At 36.0% G+C, this 25,314-nt stretch overlaps 2 protein-coding genes across 2 annotated transcripts in view; one reads left to right on the top strand and one right to left on the bottom strand.

Annotated features, from left to right (window-relative positions):
* Positions 1–25,314, top strand: part of LOC131849132 (guanine nucleotide exchange factor DBS-like) — a gene marked incomplete at its 5' end in the record, with an annotated part of 90,322 nt that overhangs the window by 4,839 nt on the left and 60,169 nt on the right. The window contains 9 exons of the mRNA XM_059199129.1: positions 183–273; positions 810–1,040; positions 2,179–2,312; positions 2,653–2,772; positions 2,856–2,976; positions 4,394–4,544; positions 4,761–4,915; positions 5,441–5,611; positions 7,644–7,781. Coding sequence (XP_059055112.1) covers positions 183–273; positions 810–1,040; positions 2,179–2,312; positions 2,653–2,772; positions 2,856–2,976; positions 4,394–4,544; positions 4,761–4,915; positions 5,441–5,611; positions 7,644–7,781 — 1,312 coding nt within the window. The remainder of the gene's footprint in view (positions 1–182; positions 274–809; positions 1,041–2,178; positions 2,313–2,652; positions 2,773–2,855; positions 2,977–4,393; positions 4,545–4,760; positions 4,916–5,440; positions 5,612–7,643; positions 7,782–25,314) is intronic.
* LOC131848798 (E3 ubiquitin-protein ligase CCNB1IP1-like) lies at positions 2,983–3,865 on the bottom strand. The gene has a single exon (XM_059198736.1). It carries the CDS (start codon positions 3,813–3,815, stop codon positions 3,033–3,035), a length of 783 nt encoding a protein of 260 aa, XP_059054719.1. The 5' UTR covers positions 3,816–3,865; the 3' UTR covers positions 2,983–3,032.

Raw genomic sequence — 25,314 nt, 5'->3', positions numbered from 1 at the left:
TACAAAACTGCGATACTTTCTGTTGCATCGCAGTTTTGTATGTATTCTGATATCTAGAAACAAAGTGGAAATCTATAATAGGAATTTATAACGAAATAATAATAAATATGAATTAATTAATTTTAAAAGTGTACTTACACCTTTCTGTTTTGTCTACATATGTTCTTCTCCCTCTTTTTCAGGATATTAGAAGCAGATATGGGCTTTCATTTAATAATAGATCGCAGAAAGGACAGATGGAACTCAGTTAAGACAGTATTATTAAGGGTTTCGGTAAGTACTATCAGTATCACTACACTATTTATACATAGTAAAAGAATAATATATTTTTAATTCATGTACCAAATACTAATACTTCATTTAGTAAAAATATGATACATTTTGAAAGAAGCACTTAGTAACAACATTTGTTCTTACATGTGAGAGCAATATAAAAATATATTCGAATTTAGAATCTGCTTTTATTGAATCACGCCGGAAGAAACTTTCCCAAAATGGAACCGGGCGTCCAGACTACGGTAGGCTACGGTACGCTATCAAGCATACGGCCCATCTAAACAAGATGGGCCGTATGCTTGATAGCCACAATTATAACATAGAAAAAACCGAATGACATTCAACTTGTCTCACCAAACTTGATATGTAAAAAAAACTATAAGATACTATGTTAAGTATAATAAAAAAAGTTCTTATGTGTCTATGAAAATAAATTCAAATTTGTATCCAACGATAACTATCTACTATCCAACGATAATATTTAAGAATAATTTTTAATACACCATTTGAATTCATTATTTCATAACTTTCAGGAATTCTTCCCCGGTATTATACACGCAGTGTACGTGTTAAGGCCGGCAAGTTTCCTCCAGAAAGCCTTATCTGAAGTGAGCAGTAAACTGTTCAAGGAGGAATTTAGATTTCGGGTCCTCGTTTGTTCCTCTATCGATGAATTGTACGAACATTTCGACAAATCACAACTAACGCCTGATCTCGGGGGAGACTTACAGTATTCACATGCAGAATGGATACAACAGCGGATAGTAAGTAGAAATTAGTAATTATTTTATAGAACAATATTTATATTATATACAAATAAAATCATAAACACTTCTCTTGATCCCTGAATAAAATAAACGCGTCTACATATTGTGTTTGAAAGTACTTTATGGTTACGTTACTTGACGGCTTCTATTTCGTAAATAATTTATACATTTGCTATATATTCAAATCACTATTTTTCTTTAACTGAGTAAATGGTAAAAATAATTTTGGTGCCACTACTACGGGTATGCGAAGTGTCATTATTACAATACAATATAAAATCCTATTTAAATTTATATCTATTGAACTAGATACCAGGGTCATGATAATTTGCAAGTTGTTTATAATTTTTTATTACTCTTAATAAAGGTTCCGTTCGCTTTTTTTTTATTGATAACAAAACACAAAAATTAAATTTCGTAATCTTTTTATATTATATTTACGTTTTAATGTAATTAGGATTTACTTATATTTATTAACCACATGAAAGTAAGTAAAGACCTGGCGACATCTATCGGCTAAAAGTTGTATCTGTAATTCCTCGCCACTAACATAGATGTTGCTAAATGTCAAATAAGATATTGTATTGCTGTTACACATTCCTAAATCGCACTATTAAAGTTTTTTATGTAATGCTATAAAAGACGGGCAAAGTTTTCTTTTGAATTACTTATTGTTCGATGATGTTTATAATCCTTGCGCACTGAAGATTGTGTGGATATATGGGACACCCCCACATAAGCCGATCGCTATGTAGGGAGTAACTGAGAACAATATAATAAATAAACTAATTACATAGGGGTGTGGTATAAAAGATCTATACCAAAATTATAAATATGATGAAATGGGGAAGTGTGTCTGTCTGTCCATTTGTTTCCTTTCACGGCGCAGTGGATCCTTTATAATGTTGAGTTAAATTGCAAATAGAAGGTGTTTCATTTAACAGTTGTCAGACGTATAATAAAATGTTCCTGTGTAAGAATAAGAATGAAAACCATATTTATTATTTACTAGCTACGTTTATTAATTATTACTTATTTAGATGTTAAAGATTGATAATATTATTTTTTAAAAATGCCTCCGTAATGATCATTGAATTTTTTGTTGTGTTAATGAATGTTTATTTCCTGTTTTTAGGCGCTGGAGAAGTTCTCTACTCTTATGAAAGAAATTTCAAGTAGATTGGACCACTTCATGCATGAGATAGTGGACTGCGATATGGGCAATGACCCTACACAAACCAAAGAATTATTAGACTGTCAGGAATCTAGGTAAATATGTAATTTCTTAATATTGATTTATTTGTGTGATTATGAGACCATTATACCCAATATAGAGAAGTATTCACCTGCATTTAACATTAATGCAATATAATAATCTGTATAAAATTATTATTAGAATGTATATGTAATATAGTATAAATAGCTAGTTCAAAATTGACACGGTGCGGTGATACGATAATCACCTGGAATTATAACTTAGTGACATAGTTAAGTAATATCTCGAAACTACCATCCATATTCATTCAAGAATTTTCAGAAAATCATACTATCATTACAACATAATGTCTATACTAACGAAGATTAATAGTCAAATATTATTTTATTTCAGATATAAAGCTTTAAAAACAGAACTAACGTCAGCGACAGCGCAAGGCGAAGAGTTGTTGACGCAAGTGCGAAAACCAAATCTAACTTATAATATTATTAGTCACGTCGCTGCTGTAGAAAGGTAGTTTATGTATCCAAAACTTACGTTATAGTTGAATATTTTGGTACCTATTTTTTAATATTAAATTATTTTCTGGTTTGCAGACTATTAGTACAACTAGAAGAGACTGAAAGACAATTCGACAATTTCTGGCAGAGACATTCCATGAAATTAAACCACTGGTTAAAATTTAGAACGTTTTTATTAAATTTTAAACAAATGCAGGTAATTAGTTATAATACTACAGTTCCTTTATGTAAATCCTTTATGTTTTATAGATGTTAAGATGATAATGGCTTAAAATCAAAATGTGATTGCTGTCTACTCCTATTATGGCGGAAATCAAAAATTGGTGTTTTTGGCGAACATATTCTATTATGAGATTTGTCTATATCCTTAGCCGGTTTGAATACAAACGCCTTAGATTTTGATCTATTACGCACTAAAGCTGAAATATCCATACACTTATCTCGGTTATTATTACTTACTTCTATATCATTTATATGAATGTCTTTTCTTTTCTGGGCATCTAATTGAAATGTTAGCTTTTGTATTTTACGAGACTTTTCTTCTAAACGCGCTTTTAATTCTTCAGTTTGCCGTCTTTTCTTGTTATATTCTTCCTGTACAGATACTATTTTACGTTTACACGTTTCTAATTCGGCTTTTACTTTCTGCAGATTTAAACTGTTTACTTCTTCTAAACATTGAAGTTTCTCTCTCGCGTGATTCGCCATACTTTCTTGATATAGTGTTTCTTGTTCAATTTGATATGCCCAAAATGACATCGCTCTCATTGCGACATCCATAATTGCGTCAGGTTTTAAACCTGCTAACACTATAGATTTGAAAGTCTCACAAGGTTTCAAATCGGCTTGTATAACATCAAACTTATCTCGTAACTCACTCCCACAAGCTGGACAAGTTAGAGAATTTTCAGCATTTCTTTTGAATTCCCTCTGGCCATGTTCGATGCAGAATGCATGTGAACATGTTGTCACCCAAGCATGATTTGATAAAGATCTTCGACATTTGCGAAAATTACAAACCATATCCATAGACATTTTGCTAAATACTATTTTTACAACAACTATTTACACAAATATAACAAAATATTTTTAGGTTAGCTGTCAAAAATATTTTTTTAATACGTAATTAGCTACTTATTTTTTCTGCTAAAGCCAGTATTAATTTATATATGTATTTTTTGTAATAGAAACTAATTCACTAGCTATGATATTGCAGAAAGATAGATATGTGATTACAGATGAACAGTATTCGAATTTGAATTCTATTGGAATTTCTTTTATTATAATTTTAAATTATTTTCTTTCACAAAAAAATCCTATTTCCAATTTGTACTAGGTACCTACATGATCTAGTATTTTCAAACTAAATTAAATTAAGGAAAGTTGTTCTTTTTTTTATATTGTATATTATACAATTTTTTATTCAGTAAACTTTTTAGATATCAGTTTTTTTATGAAACTATACATATTATAGTTTCATAAAAAAACTGTTATCTAAATCAATATCATCGCCAAAAACTTAATGAATTTGTAATGGAAATCTTTTACCCTACCTTGCTTTAATTTTTAATAAAACATTTACTAAACTATTTTCTCTGTTCTTTAATGTACAGGCTACTTTAGATGGCCATCTAAAAACCGCGTGCGATATGACCGAAGTGGGTGAAACGGCAAGCAGAGTTGAAAATCTTATACAGGAGGCTTGTGATTTCGAAAAATTGTGTAACTGTGAGCTTGATACTGCCAAAGCAGTTATAGATGATGGTAATATATTACATATCATTTAATTATTAGTTGATACAGTATTGATTATCTATGACATTACAATTTTTTTAGCCATTGTCTGACATTTCAAATAAAGAATCAAATATTTCATAACAAATATTTTTGAATTAAGAATTAATGATTAGTATGCAAGTCAAAAAGATACTTTATTTTTAAATATCGTATTCTATATATGTATTATCACAATCATTTTAGGTGAGCAGTTGATGCAGGACCCACTCAGCTCTGTCGACCACATAGAGTCAAAATGTGAGGAACTGAGACGAACAAGTGCTTTACTTATCGATAAAATACAAAAACGAAACTTATTACTAGCCAAAGCGAGAGAGCTGATGGACAGGATAGATAAGGTAAATATTATTTTTACCAGTAACCAAATAACCACCAGGTTTTAATTATTACACTGTCACTTCAATAGAATTTTTGTTTAGATGATAATTGAAAGTTAGTTGATTATATGTATTGAGTATTGTCTTTGATTTTATATAAAAGAGTAAAAGTATAAAGTTCTATGAAAAAATATTGCTATGTGCTCAGAAAAAATATAGGTATCATCATTTCATTAATTATTTACCAAAAAAATGATGAGTTAAGTTAATAGTTTTTTTCTGTGCCGTAATTATGAATTGCTTCTGGAAAAGATTTAGACATGTTTTCTACACCATATAGCCTTATAGGTATATGCTTGTGCTTACTAAATTTGAAAAAAGATAAATTGAAATCAATTAAATAAATTAACTGCAAAATATAAATGCACCGTCATTATGTAGTAAATGTCTTAATCCCGTAAAGAACCTACAGAAAAAAAAACAGTTTCGTATAGTTTTTTTGTTTTTCGTGAATCGAGTTACAATTAATTCACAAATGTTTCGTAGGCGAACGAGTGGTGTGCAACTGGAGTTGAATTACTGGCCAGCGAGAGGGGACTGGGGGCGGTGGATAAGTTGCTAGAAGAGGCCAAGTGCTTCGGTTTGACTGCACCCGAACAGTTCCGGGAGATGATGATGCAGTCAGCCACGCAGGAGACTAGGGCACTGGTTACGCAGGTATAATAAACTTATTTATTTTGTAAGATGTGTTTATAAAATTTGCGTCTCAAAAAAAACAGTTTATAACTGTTTTTTTTTAATAAATATATATTATTAATATTTAACAGCCTTTGTAGTTTACTGCATTAACATACTGTCTCACATTCTTGTGGTCAGAGCGACGGTTCAATCCATTCACAAACAAATACTCATATTTGATGTGGTTGCAATGATGTATTAAAAAAAACAACGAGTTCACTGCAGCAGGCCCTTTCTTTTTTTTTTAATTATAGGTATAAACTTAAAAAAATAATTATATCTTTCGTAGTTACTATTATACATACAGTGCAAACTGTGCTCCTTAGTGGTCTAAAGATAGGCCACAGTCTTACTATAGATGTAAATTAAAAATAAATATTAATATAATATGTAATATTATAATTTTGTATATAACCTACGGTAGCTGTATAGATGTACTTTCCAGTAATAATTTTTATTATGTTATTAATTTTTACTAAATTAGACTTGTACAAAGTCATCTGTTTTGATACCTCAGACACTTATTTGGGGGCGTCCATAAATTACGTGAGATGTTTAAGGGGGGGGGGGGGGGGGGTCGTGTCAAATCTCCTATAATCTTACGTTGGAGAGAGGGGGTGTCTCGGCAAATATCACGCAATTTGTTTTCTGATTGAAACAAAAAAATATACTATTTTGGTCCATTTAATCCAGATTGTACATGATTTGTACACTTATAACTTTCAGCAATATTGATTACTAGTCTTAACTAGTCGTAAATAAAAGAACGAAGCAATTTTTTTTTCTTTTTACATTAACAATCCAACGCATTTACGTAAGAAGCCCACATTTTGAAAAATCTTACGTGACATTGGGGGATAGGCTGAATAAAATAGGGAAGAAGAGAAAAGATAGGGTTGAATAAAATCTCACAACATCTCACCAGGGGGGGAGAGAGGAACAGGAAATTCTAAAAAACACCGCGTAATTTAAGGGCGCCCCACTTTCGGCCGCCAAACAGCTTATTTTGGAAGCTGTTTCGGTAAAAGGTGAAGGGCATAATATCTTAGTCTTTCGGAATGGCAACACTTATCTAAGCGGTTGCCATTCCAAATTCATGTTTTGTAATTATAAGGCCGGTCTATTTTTAAGCCATTATATTATTAAGCTAACATTAAGTGACAAGTCCGTTTTGACTTTTAGAGTCACCAGAAATGTGATATTATGTTAATAAAAAGACATTTCGTAGAAACAAGCCTAAGATTAGTTGAATACCGTTACGTTTGGTCAGACATTCGAGGTCATTAGTTGTCATCCTAATTTGTAACGCAGTGGTACAAAATGTAAGTTTTTAATAGTAACAATTGACATAATAATAATATTAATACTACCTGGACAGTTCACACTACGCCATCTAGACCCAAGTTAAGCAGAGCTTGTGTTATGTGTAGACAACTGATATAACTGAAAACTAAAATACTCAGGTACATTTTTTTTTGTAAATACGTACTTAAGATATATAGAAATCATCAATACAAACAATCATACTACTGAATACAAATGTGCGAGGAATCAAACCCGCGACCATCGGATGAACAGCGATGTGTTAAACCGCTAGACCACTGAGGCTGTCAAATAAAATATTATATATGTATTCGTTTGAGTCTCCCGGAATGTTATCCTAAAATATTCCTACCGTCCTGTTAGGCTGAGTACTTTGGTTAAGAAGAACTGGTCGGTAACTCAACTGGCACATGTGGACTAATGACCCCATTGCAAAAAACTGACGTGATTTCATGCTCATCTTATCATTCTCCAATGGTGCCATATGCTATATGATAAGATGAATGTCAGGATAGTTATACTATCTGGCCAAATTCACCTGGATTTAACATGATGGTTTCCAAGCGAAACGGCGTTGATGTCAATCTGACATGATACATTCCAATGGGGTTATTAATCCACTAACAATCCTCTTCCACCCGGACGTTACCTATGTTTACCATTTCAGTAACATTAAAAAACATTATAGGTGGCACAACGAGTGGAGGACGTGTGGGTGATGGTGACTGTGAAACGCGCAACACTACAAAAGGCTGCCGTCAAGCCAGCACGGCCGGTGCAAACTGTGCCGCCGCAGAGCGCCGCACTAGCACAAAACAACCATCAGGTAAGTCGTAAAACTAAACCACCAGTCTTCTAGAACAATCTTGCAATATTCTCGAAAAATTAAAATACTATTCAGTCATAAAAAAATTACAGTCACTTAAAAAAAATCGGAAAGCCACATTGGCACAGATAAAACCCATAACTGTTTCTAAACAAAAGAAAGAGAAAATAAATAATTAATGATCATAAAAAAATATCTTTTTTTTTATTTTAATTTAAAACAATAGATTTTTTTTATATATTACTTTTAACAAAATAATTAAAGTCAGTAGGAACGTAAATTTTAAAATTGAGGTTTTTTTATCTATTATCATACGGGCTTGCGTAACTGGGCCTTCCCGAAGAAAAAGATTAAGTTTCCAAAAGCATAAAATAAATTAAGAAAAAATCGTGGTTCCTTAAAAAAGATGTTATTGACATATGAAAATGAAGTATCAGTAAAGTTTAAGACCGACTGTCAAGCTAAAAGGATACCTACAGGTTTATTTTTATGTCGTCGCTTTATGCGGATAAATAAGTATACAATACAATCAAATAAAATAAAAATCATCATTAAATAAAAATATCAAATTAAAATGTGTACTATTAATTAATATTTTATCTTAGTTATAATTTGTATCTCTACAATTAAATCAAATTCATGATTAAGTAACTAATACCTAAACATCTGCGAACACTTTCAAATTTACAATATTACTGAATATAGTTTTTACATCACAGTAAGACTTTTAGATGTCAAAAACTTGTAATATTATCATTATGTAACGTGAATATTCGAAGAACAGTCGACGAATTAATGCAATATCATGTTTTTAATTAACAGTTGATATGGAATTAGAACAGAAATAAAATCGTGATGTGTCTACTTCATACACATTATGCATTTATATTTATATCCCACGTACGGAAACGGAATCTACGTTCAAGAGCATAAAACCGCCTCTCAGCAATATCACGAGATCCCGAGAACACGGGTTCACAAGAATTTTTGAACGGTAAGTGTACCACATAACGACCGTGCTCATTCCGATGTGTAGTTGCGATATATTCCTTCTCGCAAAGAATGTCATCTGGGGTAAATGAATTAGCTTGAGGAACGTTATCGATTTCCCAGAACTTCTCCACTAATTTTGTAAGATCATCATATTGGATCTTTGATTGCAGCGCAACCAATGACGAACCTGATAATGAAGTCTTTCCTAGTAATAGCCAACCAAATACTGAATTAAATGCAGGTGGTTGTGATGGACCGCCCTTAAGTCGTTCTGTAAGTAACGAATCCGCAAAAATATCTGCACCGAGCAACAGATCCACGGGTCCGGGTACATCAAACCCAGGGTCCGCTAAATCTAACGATTTGATATGTGACCAACCAGAAGTATTCAATCTCGCGATTGGTTGGTCACCACAGATCTTAGGAATGACGTGCATGTCAAGTTCAAATGATACGTTTGTATTATTTGTCGATAAGCTTCCTACGATACCACGCACTAAACCACTGATGGAAGCTGACACGTCACCCAAGCCGCTTATTGAAGAACAAGAAGAAAGCACATTAAGATTTAAACGATTTACTGCTTCTTCAGTAATAAAATTATTTTGACTGCCGGTGTCAAACAATGCTCGAAAAGTATTGTTATTCCCGAAACTGTCCTTTACCGTTACAAGAGCTGTTGCTAACAAGACAGTTGTGTTAACACTTGAATTTTGTGTTAACAGTGATGAAGTGTTACTGGAATTTGTTACTTCCCTATGTAACAATGTATGCTCCAAGGCTCGCGTAGCTCCTTTAAAGAAGCTCAGCTTACCACGTCTAGAATTATGTGCGGCAGTATTATTGGTGAATTTGCTCAAATTCGTGGAAGAGGCATATGCTCCGCGTATTAATTTCTCTGTCACTCTATGGAGTGATTCGACTGTCGTTCTCTCGTGGCTTAGATCACATTCATCAAAGTGGACAACTTTTGTTGCAAACCGAGTTAGTCACATACAAGGCATTGCAACGATTGAACGGTGGCGTCATGTTCCTACAAATGATAACCCTGCAGATATTTGTTCGCGAGGACAGCTTCCTCGACAACTTATTAACAATTCGTTATGGTGGGCGGGGCCCACGTGGTTATGTAAACCACACACCGAGTGGCCATCAACCCCTGTATTTGTTAAGGAAACAAATGACAATACGGTGCTTTCAGAAGTTAGGCGAACCGCGACTCTGTTAACTCAACAGATGGCACATCCTAATCTCGATCCTTTTTTTGAGGATTTACTCAATAGCGATCTCTCGCTGGATGCAATAGTCGATAAGGTAGGCTTCACTATATTACGAAAATCTGAATTTTCTTCGGATTCAGTCTTGACTAATGAAGAACGGTACAAATCACTTTATATTCTAGTAAAATACGTTCAAACTTTATCATTTCCTACTGAACTAGAAAGAATACGTTCTGGTCAATCATTACCAAAGTCGTTTCGTAAACTCAATGTATTTATCGATGACCAGGATGTACTCAGGGTGGGCGGCAGGATCTCTCGTTCTGGGCTTGAGTATGAACAAAAGCATCCGGCGTTATTATCATCGAATAATCCCTTCACATCTAAATTAATACAATCGGTTCATTTGAGCAACTGTCATTGTGGCGTAAATACTACACAATATTTAATACTGCAACAATTTTGGATTGTATCGGCTAAGCGCGTTATAAGACGATGTTTATCCAAATGTCTTAATTGTTATCGACTCCAACCTAAACCGTTACAACCGTTTATGAGCGACCTTCCAAAATATCGTGTAAATGAAGTAAAACCTTTCTCTATTGTAGGAGTAGATTATGCTGGTCCGTTTCGTATTAAAACTGGACCATATCGTGGAGCTAAAATAGACAAGGCTTATCTTTGTTTATTTATATGCTTAGCCACTAAGGCTGTACATTTAGAGACCGTTTCCAGTCTTTCTACAGACGGATTTATTGCTGCTTTACGTCGTTTCGTTGCTCGGAGAGGCAGATGTTCCACAATACACGCAGATTGTGGTACAAACTTTATCGGTGCTCGTAATCAACTCGTGTCTCTCACTAAAATCGCGTCTGAGACAGAACGGATCGAATTTAAATTTAACCCACCCTCTGCACCTCATTTCGGAGGTGTATGGGAAATTCAAATACGAGCTGCAAAAACGCATTTATATCGAGTTGTAGGTGATCAGGTGTTGACATTCGAGGAACTAGCTACACTTTTTAGTCAAATTGAAGCAGTCCTGAACTCGCGGCCTTTGTATCCTATGAGTTCAGATCCCAATGATTACCAAGTCTTAACACCAGGACATTTTTTAACTCTGGAACCATTGACATCTGTTCCAGATGTGGATGTAACTCACCTTAATGTCAACAGGCTAGATCGCTGGCAACTGATTCAGTCGTTCCAACGATCGTTTTGGAATCGATGGAGAAACGAATATCTCCACTCGTTAAATTTGCGAGCTAAATGGACAAAAGAGTCGAAGCCATTAGAATTAAACTCAATGGTCATTATCAAAGATGATAATCATCCACCTTTACATTGGCAAATAGGGAGAGTTGTAGAATTACACCCTGGACCAGATGGTCTGGTTCGCGTGGCTACCGTACGAACAGATAAGGATAATTTGATCAAGAGACCTTTGGTCAAATTATGCCCATTACCCAATGAACCGTTTTAATATTTATTATTTATATTTAGCCATCGTAGTTTTACATCGTAGGTATAGTATAGCATTAGTGAGTAGTTCATCTGTATTTCTAATAATAGTTTTTTTTTTATTAGTATCGTTTATGTGTATATTTTTATTTAAAGAAATGCCTATCGGATTTCGGTGGGCGGAATTATGTACCGTCCCAATCATAAATTGTGCATTTTTTATTCGCTTACCGCGCGTAATGTTTGGAGCGGTCACAATCGTAAGTTGGTTTGCGCGGTGAACCCACGCATGCACTTGGCTTGACATTCGCGCGGTCTGTCGTCTCGCAAATCGTGATATTACCGAATAACCAGGATAAATCCAGGAGAATACTCTTCGAAGCATCTCGTTGAAATTAAGGTGGAACCAGAACGTCGCACAAGACTCCATCCAAGTAAGTGCACGTATCCTTCTTATTAATTGTGATCGCTCCTGCAGTGATACCAGAGTGTGGCAGACGATCGAATTCCACCGCCTCACGGTGTCTGCTACATCTCTTTTTGGTGCCGAAACCCGGGATCTACGTTATACGATACGTTACGTACGATATTCGTTTCTCCATCGATTCCAAAACGATCGTTGGAACGACTGAATCAGTTGCCAGCGATCTAGCCTGTTGACATTAAGGTGAGTTACATCCACATCTGGAACAGATGTCAATGGTTCCAGAGTTAAAAAATGTCCTGGTGTTAAGACTTGGTAATCATTGGGATCTGAACTCATAGGATACAAAGGCCGCGAGTTCAGGACTGCTTCAATTTGACTAAAAAGTGTAGCTAGTTCCTCGAATGTCAACACCTGATCACCTACAACTCGATATAAATGCGTTTTTGCAGCTCGTATTTGAATTTCCCATACACCTCCGAAATGAGGTGCAGAGGGTGGGTTAAATTTAAATTCGATCCGTTCTGTCTCAGACGCGATTTTAGTGAGAGACACGAGTTGATTACGAGCACCGATAAAGTTTGTACCACAATCTGCGTGTATTGTGGAACATCTGCCTCTCCGAGCAACGAAACGACGTAAAGCAGCAATAAATCCGTCTGTAGAAAGACTGGAAACGGTCTCTAAATGTACAGCCTTAGTGGCTAAGCATATAAATAAACAAAGATAAGCCTTGTCTATTTTAGCTCCACGATATGGTCCAGTTTTAATACGAAACGGACCAGCATAATCTACTCCTACAATAGAGAAAGGTTTTACTTCATTTACACGATATTTTGGAAGGTCGCTCATAAACGGTTGTAACGGTTTAGGTTGGAGTCGATAACAATTAAGACATTTGGATAAACATCGTCTTATAACGCGCTTAGCCGATACAATCCAAAATTGTTGCAGTATTAAATATTGTGTAGTATTTACGCCACAATGACAGTTGCTCAAATGAACCGATTGTATTAATTTAGATGTGAAGGGATTATTCGATGATAATAACGCCGGATGCTTTTGTTCATACTCAAGCCCAGAACGAGAGATCCTGCCGCCCACCCTGAGTACATCCTGGTCATCGATAAATACATTGAGTTTACGAAACGACTTTGGTAATGATTGACCAGAACGTATTCTTTCTAGTTCAGTAGGAAATGATAAAGTTTGAACGTATTTTACTAGAATATAAAGTGATTTGTACCGTTCTTCACTGGTCAAGACTGAATCCGAAGAAAATTCAGATTTTCGTAATATAGTGAAGCCTACCTTATCGACTATTGCATCCAGCGAGAGATCGCTATTGAGTAAATCCTCAAAAAAAGGATCGAGATTAGGATGTGCCATCTGTTGAGTTAACAGAGTCGCGGTTCGCCTAACTTCTGAAAGCACCGTATTGTCATTTGTTTCCTTAACAAATACAGGGGTTGATGGCCACTCGGTGTGTGGTTTACATAACCACGTGGGCCCCGCCCACCATAACGAATTGTTAATAAGTTGTCGAGGAAGCTGTCCTCGCGAACAAATATCTGCAGGGTTATCATTTGTAGGAACATGACGCCACCGTTCAATCGTTGCAATGCCTTGTATGTGACTAACTCGGTTTGCAACAAAAGTTGTCCACTTTGATGAATGTGATCTAAGCCACGAGAGAACGACAGTCGAATCACTCCATAGAGTGACAGAGAAATTAATACGCGGAGCATATGCCTCTTCCACGAATTTGAGCAAATTCACCAATAATACTGCCGCACATAATTCTAGACGTGGTAAGCTGAGCTTCTTTAAAGGAGCTACGCGAGCCTTGGAGCATACAAAAAACGTGTGTACACGATCGCTACTATCAGTAACACGCAAATAGATCACAGCACCATAAGCCTTTTCTGAGCTATCACAAAATCCGTGAAGTTCATATGACACGGCGTGATCGATAGTACACCGACGAGGCACGAATAAATTTTGAATCGATGGTAATTGCTGAATATAGTCATTCCATGTGCGAACTATGTCATCCGGTGGTGTTTCATCCCAACCTATGCCAGCCACCCAAAGTTGTTGAATTAAAATTTTGGTGTGAATCGTCAACGGGGAAAGAAATCCCAAAGGATCAAACACCCGACTAACCTCACTCAGAATTGATCGTTTAGTGCACATTTTATCAAGAGGTTTTACATGAAAGACGAATACATCATGGGATGGATCCCATTTCAGTCCGAGAACCTTCAGTGTACATGGTTGTTCATCAGTAAACGATTTAGCTTCAACCAGGCAATGCTCAGTCAGTACATCGTCCAGTAGCTCAGGTTTGTTACTAGCCCATTTTCTTAACTCGAAGTGCCCAGACTTGAGTAATTCAACAACTTGTGACTTCACATGTCGGGCTTCGATCATATTGTTAGCACCAGTAACAATATCATCGACATAGATATCGTATGTAATCGCCCTTTTTGCTAAAGGTAATGTGTCACCCTCATCGCATGCGAGCTGCTGAAGAGTTCGACAGGCGAGAAAGGGAGCCGATGAAACACCGTAAGTAACGGTGTTCAGTTTGTACTCTGATACCGGTTGTCGTGAATCTGAACGCCACAAGATGCGCTGGTAGTCCCGATGTGTTGGACTAATAACAATCTGCCTGTACATTTGGCGTATGTCCGCCATAAAGACAATAGCGTGTTCTCGAAAACGTAAAAGAACTTTCGTGATATCAGTTTGACATTTTGGTCCAATTAGCAGTGTATCATTTAATGACTGACCAAGATTATCCTTTGCGGAGGCATCAAATACCACACGCAATTGGGTGGTGGGACTGTCAGGCCGTACAACACAGTGATGCGGGATATAATATTTTCCGCGACGCTTTTCTGAAGTGGGTACCAATGACATATGACCACTCTGAAGATAGTCAAACATAAATTCAACGTATTGACGCTTTAAATCAGGGTCACGCGATAATCTACGTTCAAGAGCATAAAACCGCCTCTCAGCAATATCACGAGATCCCGAGAACACGGGTTCACAAGAATTTTTGAACGGTAAGTGTACCACATAACGACCGTGCTCATTCCGATGTGTAGTTGCGATATATTCCTTCTCGCAAAGAATGTCATCTGGGGTAAATGAATTAGCTTGAGGAACGTTATCGATTTCCCAGAACTTCTCCACTAATTTTGTAAGATCATCATATTGGATCTTTGATTGCAGCGCAACCAATGACGAACCTGATAATGAAGTCTTTCCTAGTAATAGCCAACCAAATACTGAATTAAATGCAGGTGGTTGTGATGGACCGCCCTTAAGTCGTTCTGTAAGTAACGAATCCGCAAAAATATCTGCACCGAGCAACAGATCCACGGGTCCGGGTACATCAAACCCAGGGTCCGCTAAATCTAACGATTTGATATGTGACCAACCAGAAGTATTCAATCTCGCGATTGGTTGGTCACCACAGATCTTAGGAATGACGTGCATGTCAAGTTCAAATGATACGTTTGTATTATTTGTCGATAAGCTTCCTACGATACCACGCACTAAACCACTGATGGAAGCTGACACGTCACCCAAGCCGCTTATTGAAGAACAAGAAGAAAGCACATTAAGATTTAAACGATTTACTGCTTCTTCAGTAATAAAATTATTTTGACTGCCGGTGTCAAACAATGCTCGAAAAGTATTGTTATTCCCGAAACTGTCCTTTACCGTTACAAGAGCTGTTGCTAACAAGACAGTTGTGTTAACACTTGAATTTTGTGTTAACAGTGATGAAGTGTTACTGGAATTTGTTACTTCCCTATGTAACAATGTATGATGTCTACGCTTACATTTTTGACATGTGAATACAGAATTACAAGTTTTCAACTGATGCGACGATTTCAAACAGTTATAACACCACCTTTTCTCGTTTACAATTGCCATTCTTTCATCTACTGATTTTTCGAGAAACGATTTACATGAACCAATTGAATGTGATTGACTACAAAATGGACAACTAGACGACACTGATCTAACGACACTCGACGATGCACCAGTAACCATACCGGTTTTAGACTCATTAGTTGCTACGAGTGTATGCGAAACGTTCATGCGCCTTGTATGAGTACCGGCATGAACATTCGACAAGTCACGAGAATTTGAATGTGGCTTCTGTTCGGTAAAATGTGTATCACGACTATGCGCTTCACACTTAGAATGCAAAAATTCACTAACTAATTTATAAGAAGGAATTTCGATATGCGAATATTTTTCTTCGAACTCACGACGCATCTTTGTGTCAAGTTTTGACAACAAATGGTAAATAAGAATAAAATCCCACTGTTGAACTGGCAAATTCACTTGTTTTAATATATTCAAGTTTTCATCAATCATATCCAGCGACCGACGAAAATCTTTAACATTATTAATTTTAAATTCAACATTTAAAATTTCGCGCCAACATGTAAATGCTAAGTCACGCTTATTTTTGTAACGATTAACGAGTGCGCTATATGCATCGTGATAATATTCACCGGTTACCGGGTACGAACGTATTAACGCTAAAGCTTCGCCTGAAAGGGATGATCTTAAGTAATGGAATTTTTCCAAATTATTTAAAGACGGACAATCATTAATTAATGAATTAAAAATATCGATATATTCAGCCCACTCCTTTATATGTCCTGAGTACGTTCTTAATGAAATTTTTGGAAGTTTTATATGAGAAGAGGTCTTTTGCTCCGATTTCGACGGTAAATTTGAATTTGTATAATTGCGTTGCAAAGCCAAAATGTTAAAATAGATATCATCAAAACTTTCACGGACACCCTCATCATCCGACTCAGGATCATCCTGTAATTCTAAAATAAGAAGATGCGCATTTTCGAAATCGGTAGTAATTTTTTGTAATTCATCACAATACGATAAAAATAGATCTAACTTTGTTGCATCCAACTTCGCGTCATTACCTATTTGTAATGCTTTAGATAAACGGTTAAATGCAATAGTTCGTTTACGTCGCAAGGAAGGCAAATCACGAGTTGTATATTCGTCATGTTTCGATTTAGTTCGTTTTGACAGGCTAAGTTTACGTTTAGTAGTGAGCGACATCTTTAACAAAGAAAAGATTTATTTCTATTTATAAACTAATGGAAACGAATAGATAACAACTCACAAGTAATGTTCGAGAATATTCAAACAAAAAAAAAAAACAAATAATTTTGTGAGTAGTAATGAATAGAACGTATGATGACCTAAATTATCACGTAAACAACTCTCTTTAACGGAACGACTAAATTATATGTACGTCGCGATAACTGTTACCGTGAAATTAATAACAAATGTAAAACCTTACAAATGTTTTACTATTATAGGATAGTTAAATGTTATGCCAGAGAAAAAAAAATGTTTTTATTACTTCTCACTATTACGAAAGGTGCATAAGAAATATAATAAATATTCCTATTAGTAATGATTACTTTTGTCACTACTAATACAATTAAGAATTTGTCTGTCTTGTTTGTATAGGATATATAATTTTATTATAAGAAAAATTATTACGATATCATTCGATAGTTTACATTCAACAATTACGTGAACCGATACTAATATATAAACACCGATTAAATATAAGATTGTTTATATGATTCCACACAATTGTTAAATATAACGATTTTGTGATAATAACCAGATTGGGAATTTTATATTTAATGTTTATGCAAGCCGAATTCTATTTATAAAAACATCAATATGAATAAGCTTGTTTTTATGATTTTACAAAAACATAAAATATCGATATGACAAAACCAGGTGAAACTATTAGTTAATTCTTCAAACCAAACCTACTCATTACAATGGCAAACAGAGAGTTACAACAGCGTCCGTATACCCACTTATTTTAGGAATAATGGATACCAAATTCGTATAATGAAATTTAATGATATTTAACGATTTATAAATAATTGTATTTAGTAAATATATACATATATATATATATGTATATAATTCTATGTTTAATTGAAATATGTAACGTCCCAGTGCAATATAACTTATACAGCTGATCTGAACTATGAACTTTCGTTTGGTCGGGTTTTAATTCTACAGACGATTATCCAGGGTTTCGGCACCAAAAAGAGATGTAGCAGACACCGTGAGGCGGTGGAATTCGATCGTCTGCCACACTCTGGTATCACTGCAGGAGCGATCACAATTAATAAGAAGGATACGTGCACTTACTTGGATGGAGTCTTGTGCGACGTTCTGGTTCCACCTTAATTTCAACGAGATGCTTCGAAGAGTATTCTCCTGGATTTATCCTGGTTATTCGGTAATATCACGATTTGCGAGACGACAGACCGCGCGAATGTCAAGCCAAGTGCATGCGTGGGTTCACCGCGCAAACCAACTTACGATTGTGACCGCTCCAAACATTACGCGCGGTAAGCGAATAAAAAATGCACAATTTATGATTGGGACGGTACATAATTCCGCCCACCGAAATCCGATAGGCATTTCTTTAAATAAAAATTTGCACATAAACGATACTAATAAAAAAAAAACTATTATTAGAAATACAGATGAACTACTCACTAATGCTATACTATACCTACGATGTAAAACTACGATGGCTAAATATAAATAATAAATATTAAAACGGTTCATTGGGTAATGGGCATAATTTGACCAAAGGTCTCTTGATCAAATTATCCTTATCTGTTCGTACGGTAGCCACGCGAACCAGACCATCTGGTCCAGGGTGTAATTCTACAACTCTCCCTATTTGCCAATGTAAAGGTGGATGATTATCATCTTTGATAATGACCATTGAGTTTAATTCTAATGGCTTCGACTCTTTTGTCCATTTAGCTCGCAAATTTAACGAGTGGAGATATTCGTTTCTCCATCGATTCCAAAACGATCGTTGGAACGACTGAATCAGTTGCCAGCGATCTAGCCTGTTGACATTAAGGTGAGTTACATCCACATCTGGAACAGATGTCAATGGTTCCAGAGTTAAAAAATGTCCTGGTGTTAAGACTTGGTAATCATTGGGATCTGAACTCATAGGATACAAAGGCCGCGAGTTCAGGACTGCTTCAATTTGACTAAAAAGTGTAGCTAGTTCCTCGAATGTCAACACCTGATCACCTACAACTCGATATAAATGCGTTTTTGCAGCTCGTATTTGAATTTCCCATACACCTCCGAAATGAGGTGCAGAGGGTGGGTTAAATTTAAATTCGATCCGTTCTGTCTCAGACGCGATTTTAGTGAGAGACACGAGTTGATTACGAGCACCGATAAAGTTTGTACCACAATCTGCGTGTATTGTGGAACATCTGCCTCTCCGAGCAACGAAACGACGTAAAGCAGCAATAAATCCGTCTGTAGAAAGACTGGAAACGGTCTCTAAATGTACAGCCTTAGTGGCTAAGCATATAAATAAACAAAGATAAGCCTTGTCTATTATAGCTCCACGATATGGTCCAGTTTTAATACGAAACGGACCAGCATAATCTACTCCTACAATAGAGAAAGGTTTTACTTCATTTACACGATATTTTGGAAGGTCGCTCATAAACGGTTGTAACGGTTTACGTTGGAGTCGATAACAATTAAGACATTTGGATAAACATCGTCTTATAACGCGCTTAGCCGATACAATCCAAAATTGTTGCAGTATTAAATATTGTGTAGTATTTACGCCACAATGACAGTTGCTCAAATGAACCGATTGTATTAATTTAGATGTGAAGGGATTATTCGATGATAATAACGCCGGATGCTTTTGTTCATACTCAAGCCCAGAACGAGAGATCCTGCCGCCCACCCTGAGTACATCCTGGTCATCGATAAATACATTGAGTTTACGAAACGACTTTGGTAATGATTGACCAGAACGTATTCTTTCTAGTTCAGTAGGAAATGATAAAGTTTGAACGTATTTTACTAGAATATAAAGTGATTTGTACCGTTATTCACTGGTCAAGACTGAATCCGAAGAAAATTCAGATTTTCGTAATATAGTGAAGCCTACCTTATCGACTATTGCATCCAGCGAGAGATCGCTATTGAGTAAATCCTCAAAAAAAGGATCGAGATTAGGATGTGCCATCTGTTGAGTTAACAGAGTCGCGGTTCGCCTAACTTCTGAAAGCACCGTATTGTCATTTGTTTCCTTAACAAATACAGGGGTTGGTGGCCAGTCGGTGTGTGGTTTACATAACCACGTGGGCCCCGCCCACCATAACGAATTGTTAATAAGTTGTCGAGGAAGCTGTCCTCGCGAACAAATATCTGCAGGGTTATCATTTGTAGGAACATGACGCCACCGTTCAATCGTTGCAATGCCTTGTATGTGACTAACTCGGTTTGCAACAAAAGTTGTCCACTTTGATGAATGTGATCTAAGCCACGAGAGAACGACAGTCGAATCACTCCATAGAGTGACAGAGAAATTAATACGCGGAGCATATGCCTCTTCCACGAATTTGAGCAAATTCACCAATAATACTGCCGCACATAATTCTAGACGTGGTAAGCTGAGCTTCTTTAAAGGAGCTACGCGAGCCTTGGAGCATACAAAAAACGTGTGTACACGATCGCTACTATCAGTAACACGCAAATAGATCACAGCACCATAAGCCTTTTCTGAGCTATCACAAAATCCGTGAAGTTCATATGACACGGCGTGATCGATAGTACACCGACGAGGCACGAATAAATTTTGAATCGATGGTAATTGCTGAATATAGTCATTCCATGTGCGAACTATGTCATCCGGTGGTGTTTCATCCCAACCTATGCCAGCCACCCAAAGTTGTTGAATTAAAATTTTGGTGTGAATCGTCAACGGGGAAAGAAATCCCAAAGGATCAAACACCCGACTAACCTCACTCAGAATTGATCGTTTAGTGCACATTTTATCAAGAGGTTTTACATGAAAGACGAATACATCATGGGATGGATCCCATTTCAGTCCGAGAACCTTCAGTGTACATGGTTGTTCATCAGTAAACGATTTAGCTTCAACCAGGCAATGCTCAGTCAGTACATCGTCCAGTAGCTCAGGTTTGTTACTAGCCCATTTTCTTAACTCGAAGTGCCCAGACTTGAGTAATTCAACAACTTGTGACTTCACATGTCGGGCTTCGATCATATTGTTAGCACCAGTAACAATATCATCGACATAGATATCGTATGTAATCGCCCTTTTTGCTAAAGGTAATGTGTCACCCTCATCGCATGCGAGCTGCTGAAGAGTTCGACAGGCGAGAAAGGGAACCGATGAAACACCGTAAGTAACGGTGTTCAGTTTGTACTCTGATACCGGTTGTCGTGAATCTGAACGCCACAAGATGCGCTGGTAGTCCCGATGTGTTGGACTAATAACAATCTGCCTGTACATTTGGCGTATGTCCGCCATAAAGACAATAGCGTGTTCTCGAAAACGTAAAAGAACTTTCGTGATATCAGTTTGACATTTTGGTCCAATTAGCAGTGTATCATTTAATGACTGACCAAGATTATCCTTTGCGGAGGCATCAAATACCACACGCAATTGGGTGGTGGGACTGTCAGGCCGTACAACACAGTGATGCGGGATATAATATTTTCCGCGACGCTTTTCTGAAGTGGGTACCAATGACATATGACCACTCTGAAGATAGTCAAACATAAATTCAACGTATTGACGCTTTAAATCAGGGTCACGCGATAATCTACGTTCAAGAGCATAAAACCGCCTCTCAGCAATATCACGAGATCCCGAGAACACGGGTTCACAAGAATTTTTGAACGGTAAGTGTACCACATAACGACCGTGCTCATTCCGATGTGTAGTTGCGATATATTCCTTCTCGCAAAGAATGTCATCTGGGGTAAATGAATTAGCTTGAGGAACGTTATCGATTTCCCAGAACTTCTCCACTAATTTTGTAAGATCATCATATTGGATCTTTGATTGCAGCGCAACCAATGACGAACCTGATAATGAAGTCTTTCCTAGTAATAGCCAACCAAATACTGAATTAAATGCAGGTGGTTGTGATGGACCGCCCTTAAGTCGTTCTGTAAGTAACGAATCCGCAAAAATATCTGCACCGAGCAACAGATCCACGGGTCCGGGTACATCAAACCCAGGGTCCGCTAAATCTAACGATTTGATATGTGACCAACCAGAAGTATTCAATCTCGCGATTGGTTGGTCACCACAGATCTTAGGAATGACGTGCATGTCAAGTTCAAATGATACGTTTGTATTATTTGTCGATAAGCTTCCTACGATACCACGCACTAAACCACTGATGGAAGCTGACACGTCACCCAAGCCGCTTATTGAAGAACAAGAAGAAAGCACATTAAGATTTAAACGATTTACTGCTTCTTCAGTAATAAAATTATTTTGACTGCCGGTGTCAAACAATGCTCGAAAAGTATTGTTATTCCCGAAACTGTCCTTTACCGTTACAAGAGCTGTTGCTAACAAGACAGTTGTGTTAACACTTGAATTTTGTGTTAACAGTGATGAAGTGTTACTGGAATTTGTTACTTCCCTATGTAACAATGTATGATGTCTACGCTTACATTTTTGACATGTGAATACAGAATTACAAGTTTTCAACTGATGCGACGATTTCAAACAGTTATAACACCACCTTTTCTCGTTTACAATTGCCATTCTTTCATCTACTGATTTTTCGAGAAACGATTTACATGAACCAATTGAATGTGATTGACTACAAAATGGACAACTAGACGACACTGATCTAACGACACTCGACGATGCACCAGTAACCATACCGGTTTTAGACTCATTAGTTGCTACGAGTGTATGCGAAACGTTCATGCGCCTTGTATGAGTACCGGCATGAACATTCGACAAGTCACGAGAATTTGAATGTGGCTTCTGTTCGGTAAAATGTGTATCACGACTATGCGCTTCACACTTAGAATGCAAAAATTCACTAACTAATTTATAAGAAGGAATTTCGATATGCGAATATTTTTCTTCGAACTCACGACGCATCTTTGTGTCAAGTTTTGACAACAAATGGTAAATAAGAATAAAATCCCACTGTTGAACTGGCAAATTCACTTGTTTTAATATATTCAAGTTTTCATCAATCATATCCAGCGACCGACGAAAATCTTTAACATTATTAATTTTAAATTCAACATTTAAAATTTCGCGCCAACATGTAAATGCTAAGTCACGCTTATTTTTGTAACGATTAACGAGTGCGCTATATGCATCGTGATAATATTCACCGGTTACCGGGTACGAACGTATTAACGCTAAAGCTTCGCCTGAAAGGGATGATCTTAAGTAATGGAATTTTTCCAAATTATTTAAAGACGGACAATCATTAATTAATGAATTAAAAATATCGATATATTCAGCCCACTCCTTTATATGTCCTGAGTACGTTCTTAATGAAATTTTTGGAAGTTTTATATGAGAAGAGGTCTTTTGCTCCGATTTCGACGGTAAATTTGAATTTGTATAATTGCGTTGCAAAGCCAAAATGTTAAAATAGATATCATCAAAACTTTCACGGACACCCTCATCATCCGACTCAGGATCATCCTGTAATTCTAACATAAGAAGATGCGCATTTTCGAAATCGGTAGTAATTTTTTGTAATTCATCACAATACGATAAAAATAGATCTAACTTTGTTGCATCCAACTTCGCGTCATTACCTATTTGTAATGCTTTAGATAAACGGTTAAATGCAATAGTTCGTTTACGTCGCAAGGAAGGCAAATCACGAGTTGTATATTCGTCATGTTTCGATTTAGTTCGTTTTGACAGGCTAAGTTTACGTTTAGTAGTGAGCGACATCTTTAACAAAGAAAAGATTTATTTCTATTTATAAACTAATGGAAACGAATAGATAACAACTCACAAGTAATGTTCGAGAATATTCAAACAAAAAAAAAACAAATAATTTTGAGGGTAGTAATGAATAGAACGTATGATGACCTAAATTATCACGTAAACAACTCTCTTTAACGGAACGACTAAATTATATGTACGTCGCGATAACTGTTACCGTGAAATTAATAACAAATGTAAAACCTTACAAATGTTTTACTATTATAGGATAGTTAAATGTTATGCCAGAGAAAAAAAATGTTTTTATTACTTCTCACTATTACGAAAGGTGCATAAGAAATATAATAAATATTCCTATTAGTAATGATTACTTTTGTCACTACTAATACAATTAAGAATTTGTCTGTCTTGTTTGTATAGGATATATAATTTTATTATAAGAAAAATTATTACGATATCATTCGATAGTTTACATTCAACAATTACGTGAACCGATACTAATATATAAACACCGATTAAATATAAGATTGTTTATATGATTCCACACAATTGTTAAATATAACGATTTTGTGATAATAACCAGATTGGGAATTTTATATTTAATGTTTATGCAAGCCGAATTCTATTTATAAAAACATCAATATGAATAAGCTTGTTTTTATGATTTTACAAAAACATAAAATATCGATATGACAAAACCAGGTGAAACTATTAGTTAATTCTTCAAACCAAACCTACTCATTACAATGGCAAACAGAGAGTTACAACAGCGTCCGTATACCCACTTATTTTAGGAATAATGGATACCAAATTCGTATAATGAAATTTAATGATATTTAACGATTTATAAATAATTGTATTTAGTAAATATATACATATATATATATATGTATATAATTCTATGTTTAATTGAAATATGTAACGTCCCAGTGCAATATAACTTATACAGCTGATCTGAACTATGAACTTTCGTTTGGTCGGGTTTTAATTCGACCGACGATTATCCCGGGTTTCGGCACCAAAAAGAGATGTAGCAGACACCGTGAGGCGGTGGAATTCGATCGTCTGCCACACTCTGGTATCACTGCAGGAGCGATCACAATTAATAAGAAGGATACGTGCACTTACTTGGATGGAGTCTTGTGCGACGTTCTGGTTCCACCTTAATTTCAACGAGATGCTTCGAAGAGTATTCTCCTGGATTTATCCTGGTTATTCGGTAATATCACGATTTGCGAGACGACAGACCGCGCGAATGTCAAGCCAAGTGCATGCGTGGGTTCACCGCGCAAACCAACTTACGATTGTGACCGCTCCAAACATTACGCGCGGTAAGCGAATAAAAAATGCACAATTTATGATTGGGACGGTACATATATATATATATATATATATAAAGTAAATGTAATATGTATATATATTAATCTGTCCTATTCGGAGTTTATTTGAATACTATCATTACATTTATTATGACCTATTTTCCTAATATAGCATGACGACTAGTATCAGTCAAGGACCTGTTCCGTGAAATGAAAATACTGTTATTATGTCACGTTGTTAATAACAGCGCGATAAGCAAATGTT

This window comes from Achroia grisella, unplaced genomic scaffold (genome assembly GCF_030625045.1).
Source record: "Achroia grisella isolate CSIRO2021 unplaced genomic scaffold, CSIRO_AGI_Agris_v1 utg1096, whole genome shotgun sequence".
In the NCBI taxonomy this organism is placed as follows: domain Eukaryota; kingdom Metazoa; phylum Arthropoda; class Insecta; order Lepidoptera; family Pyralidae; genus Achroia; species Achroia grisella.
This window is presented reverse-complemented; position numbering and strand designations above follow the sequence as displayed.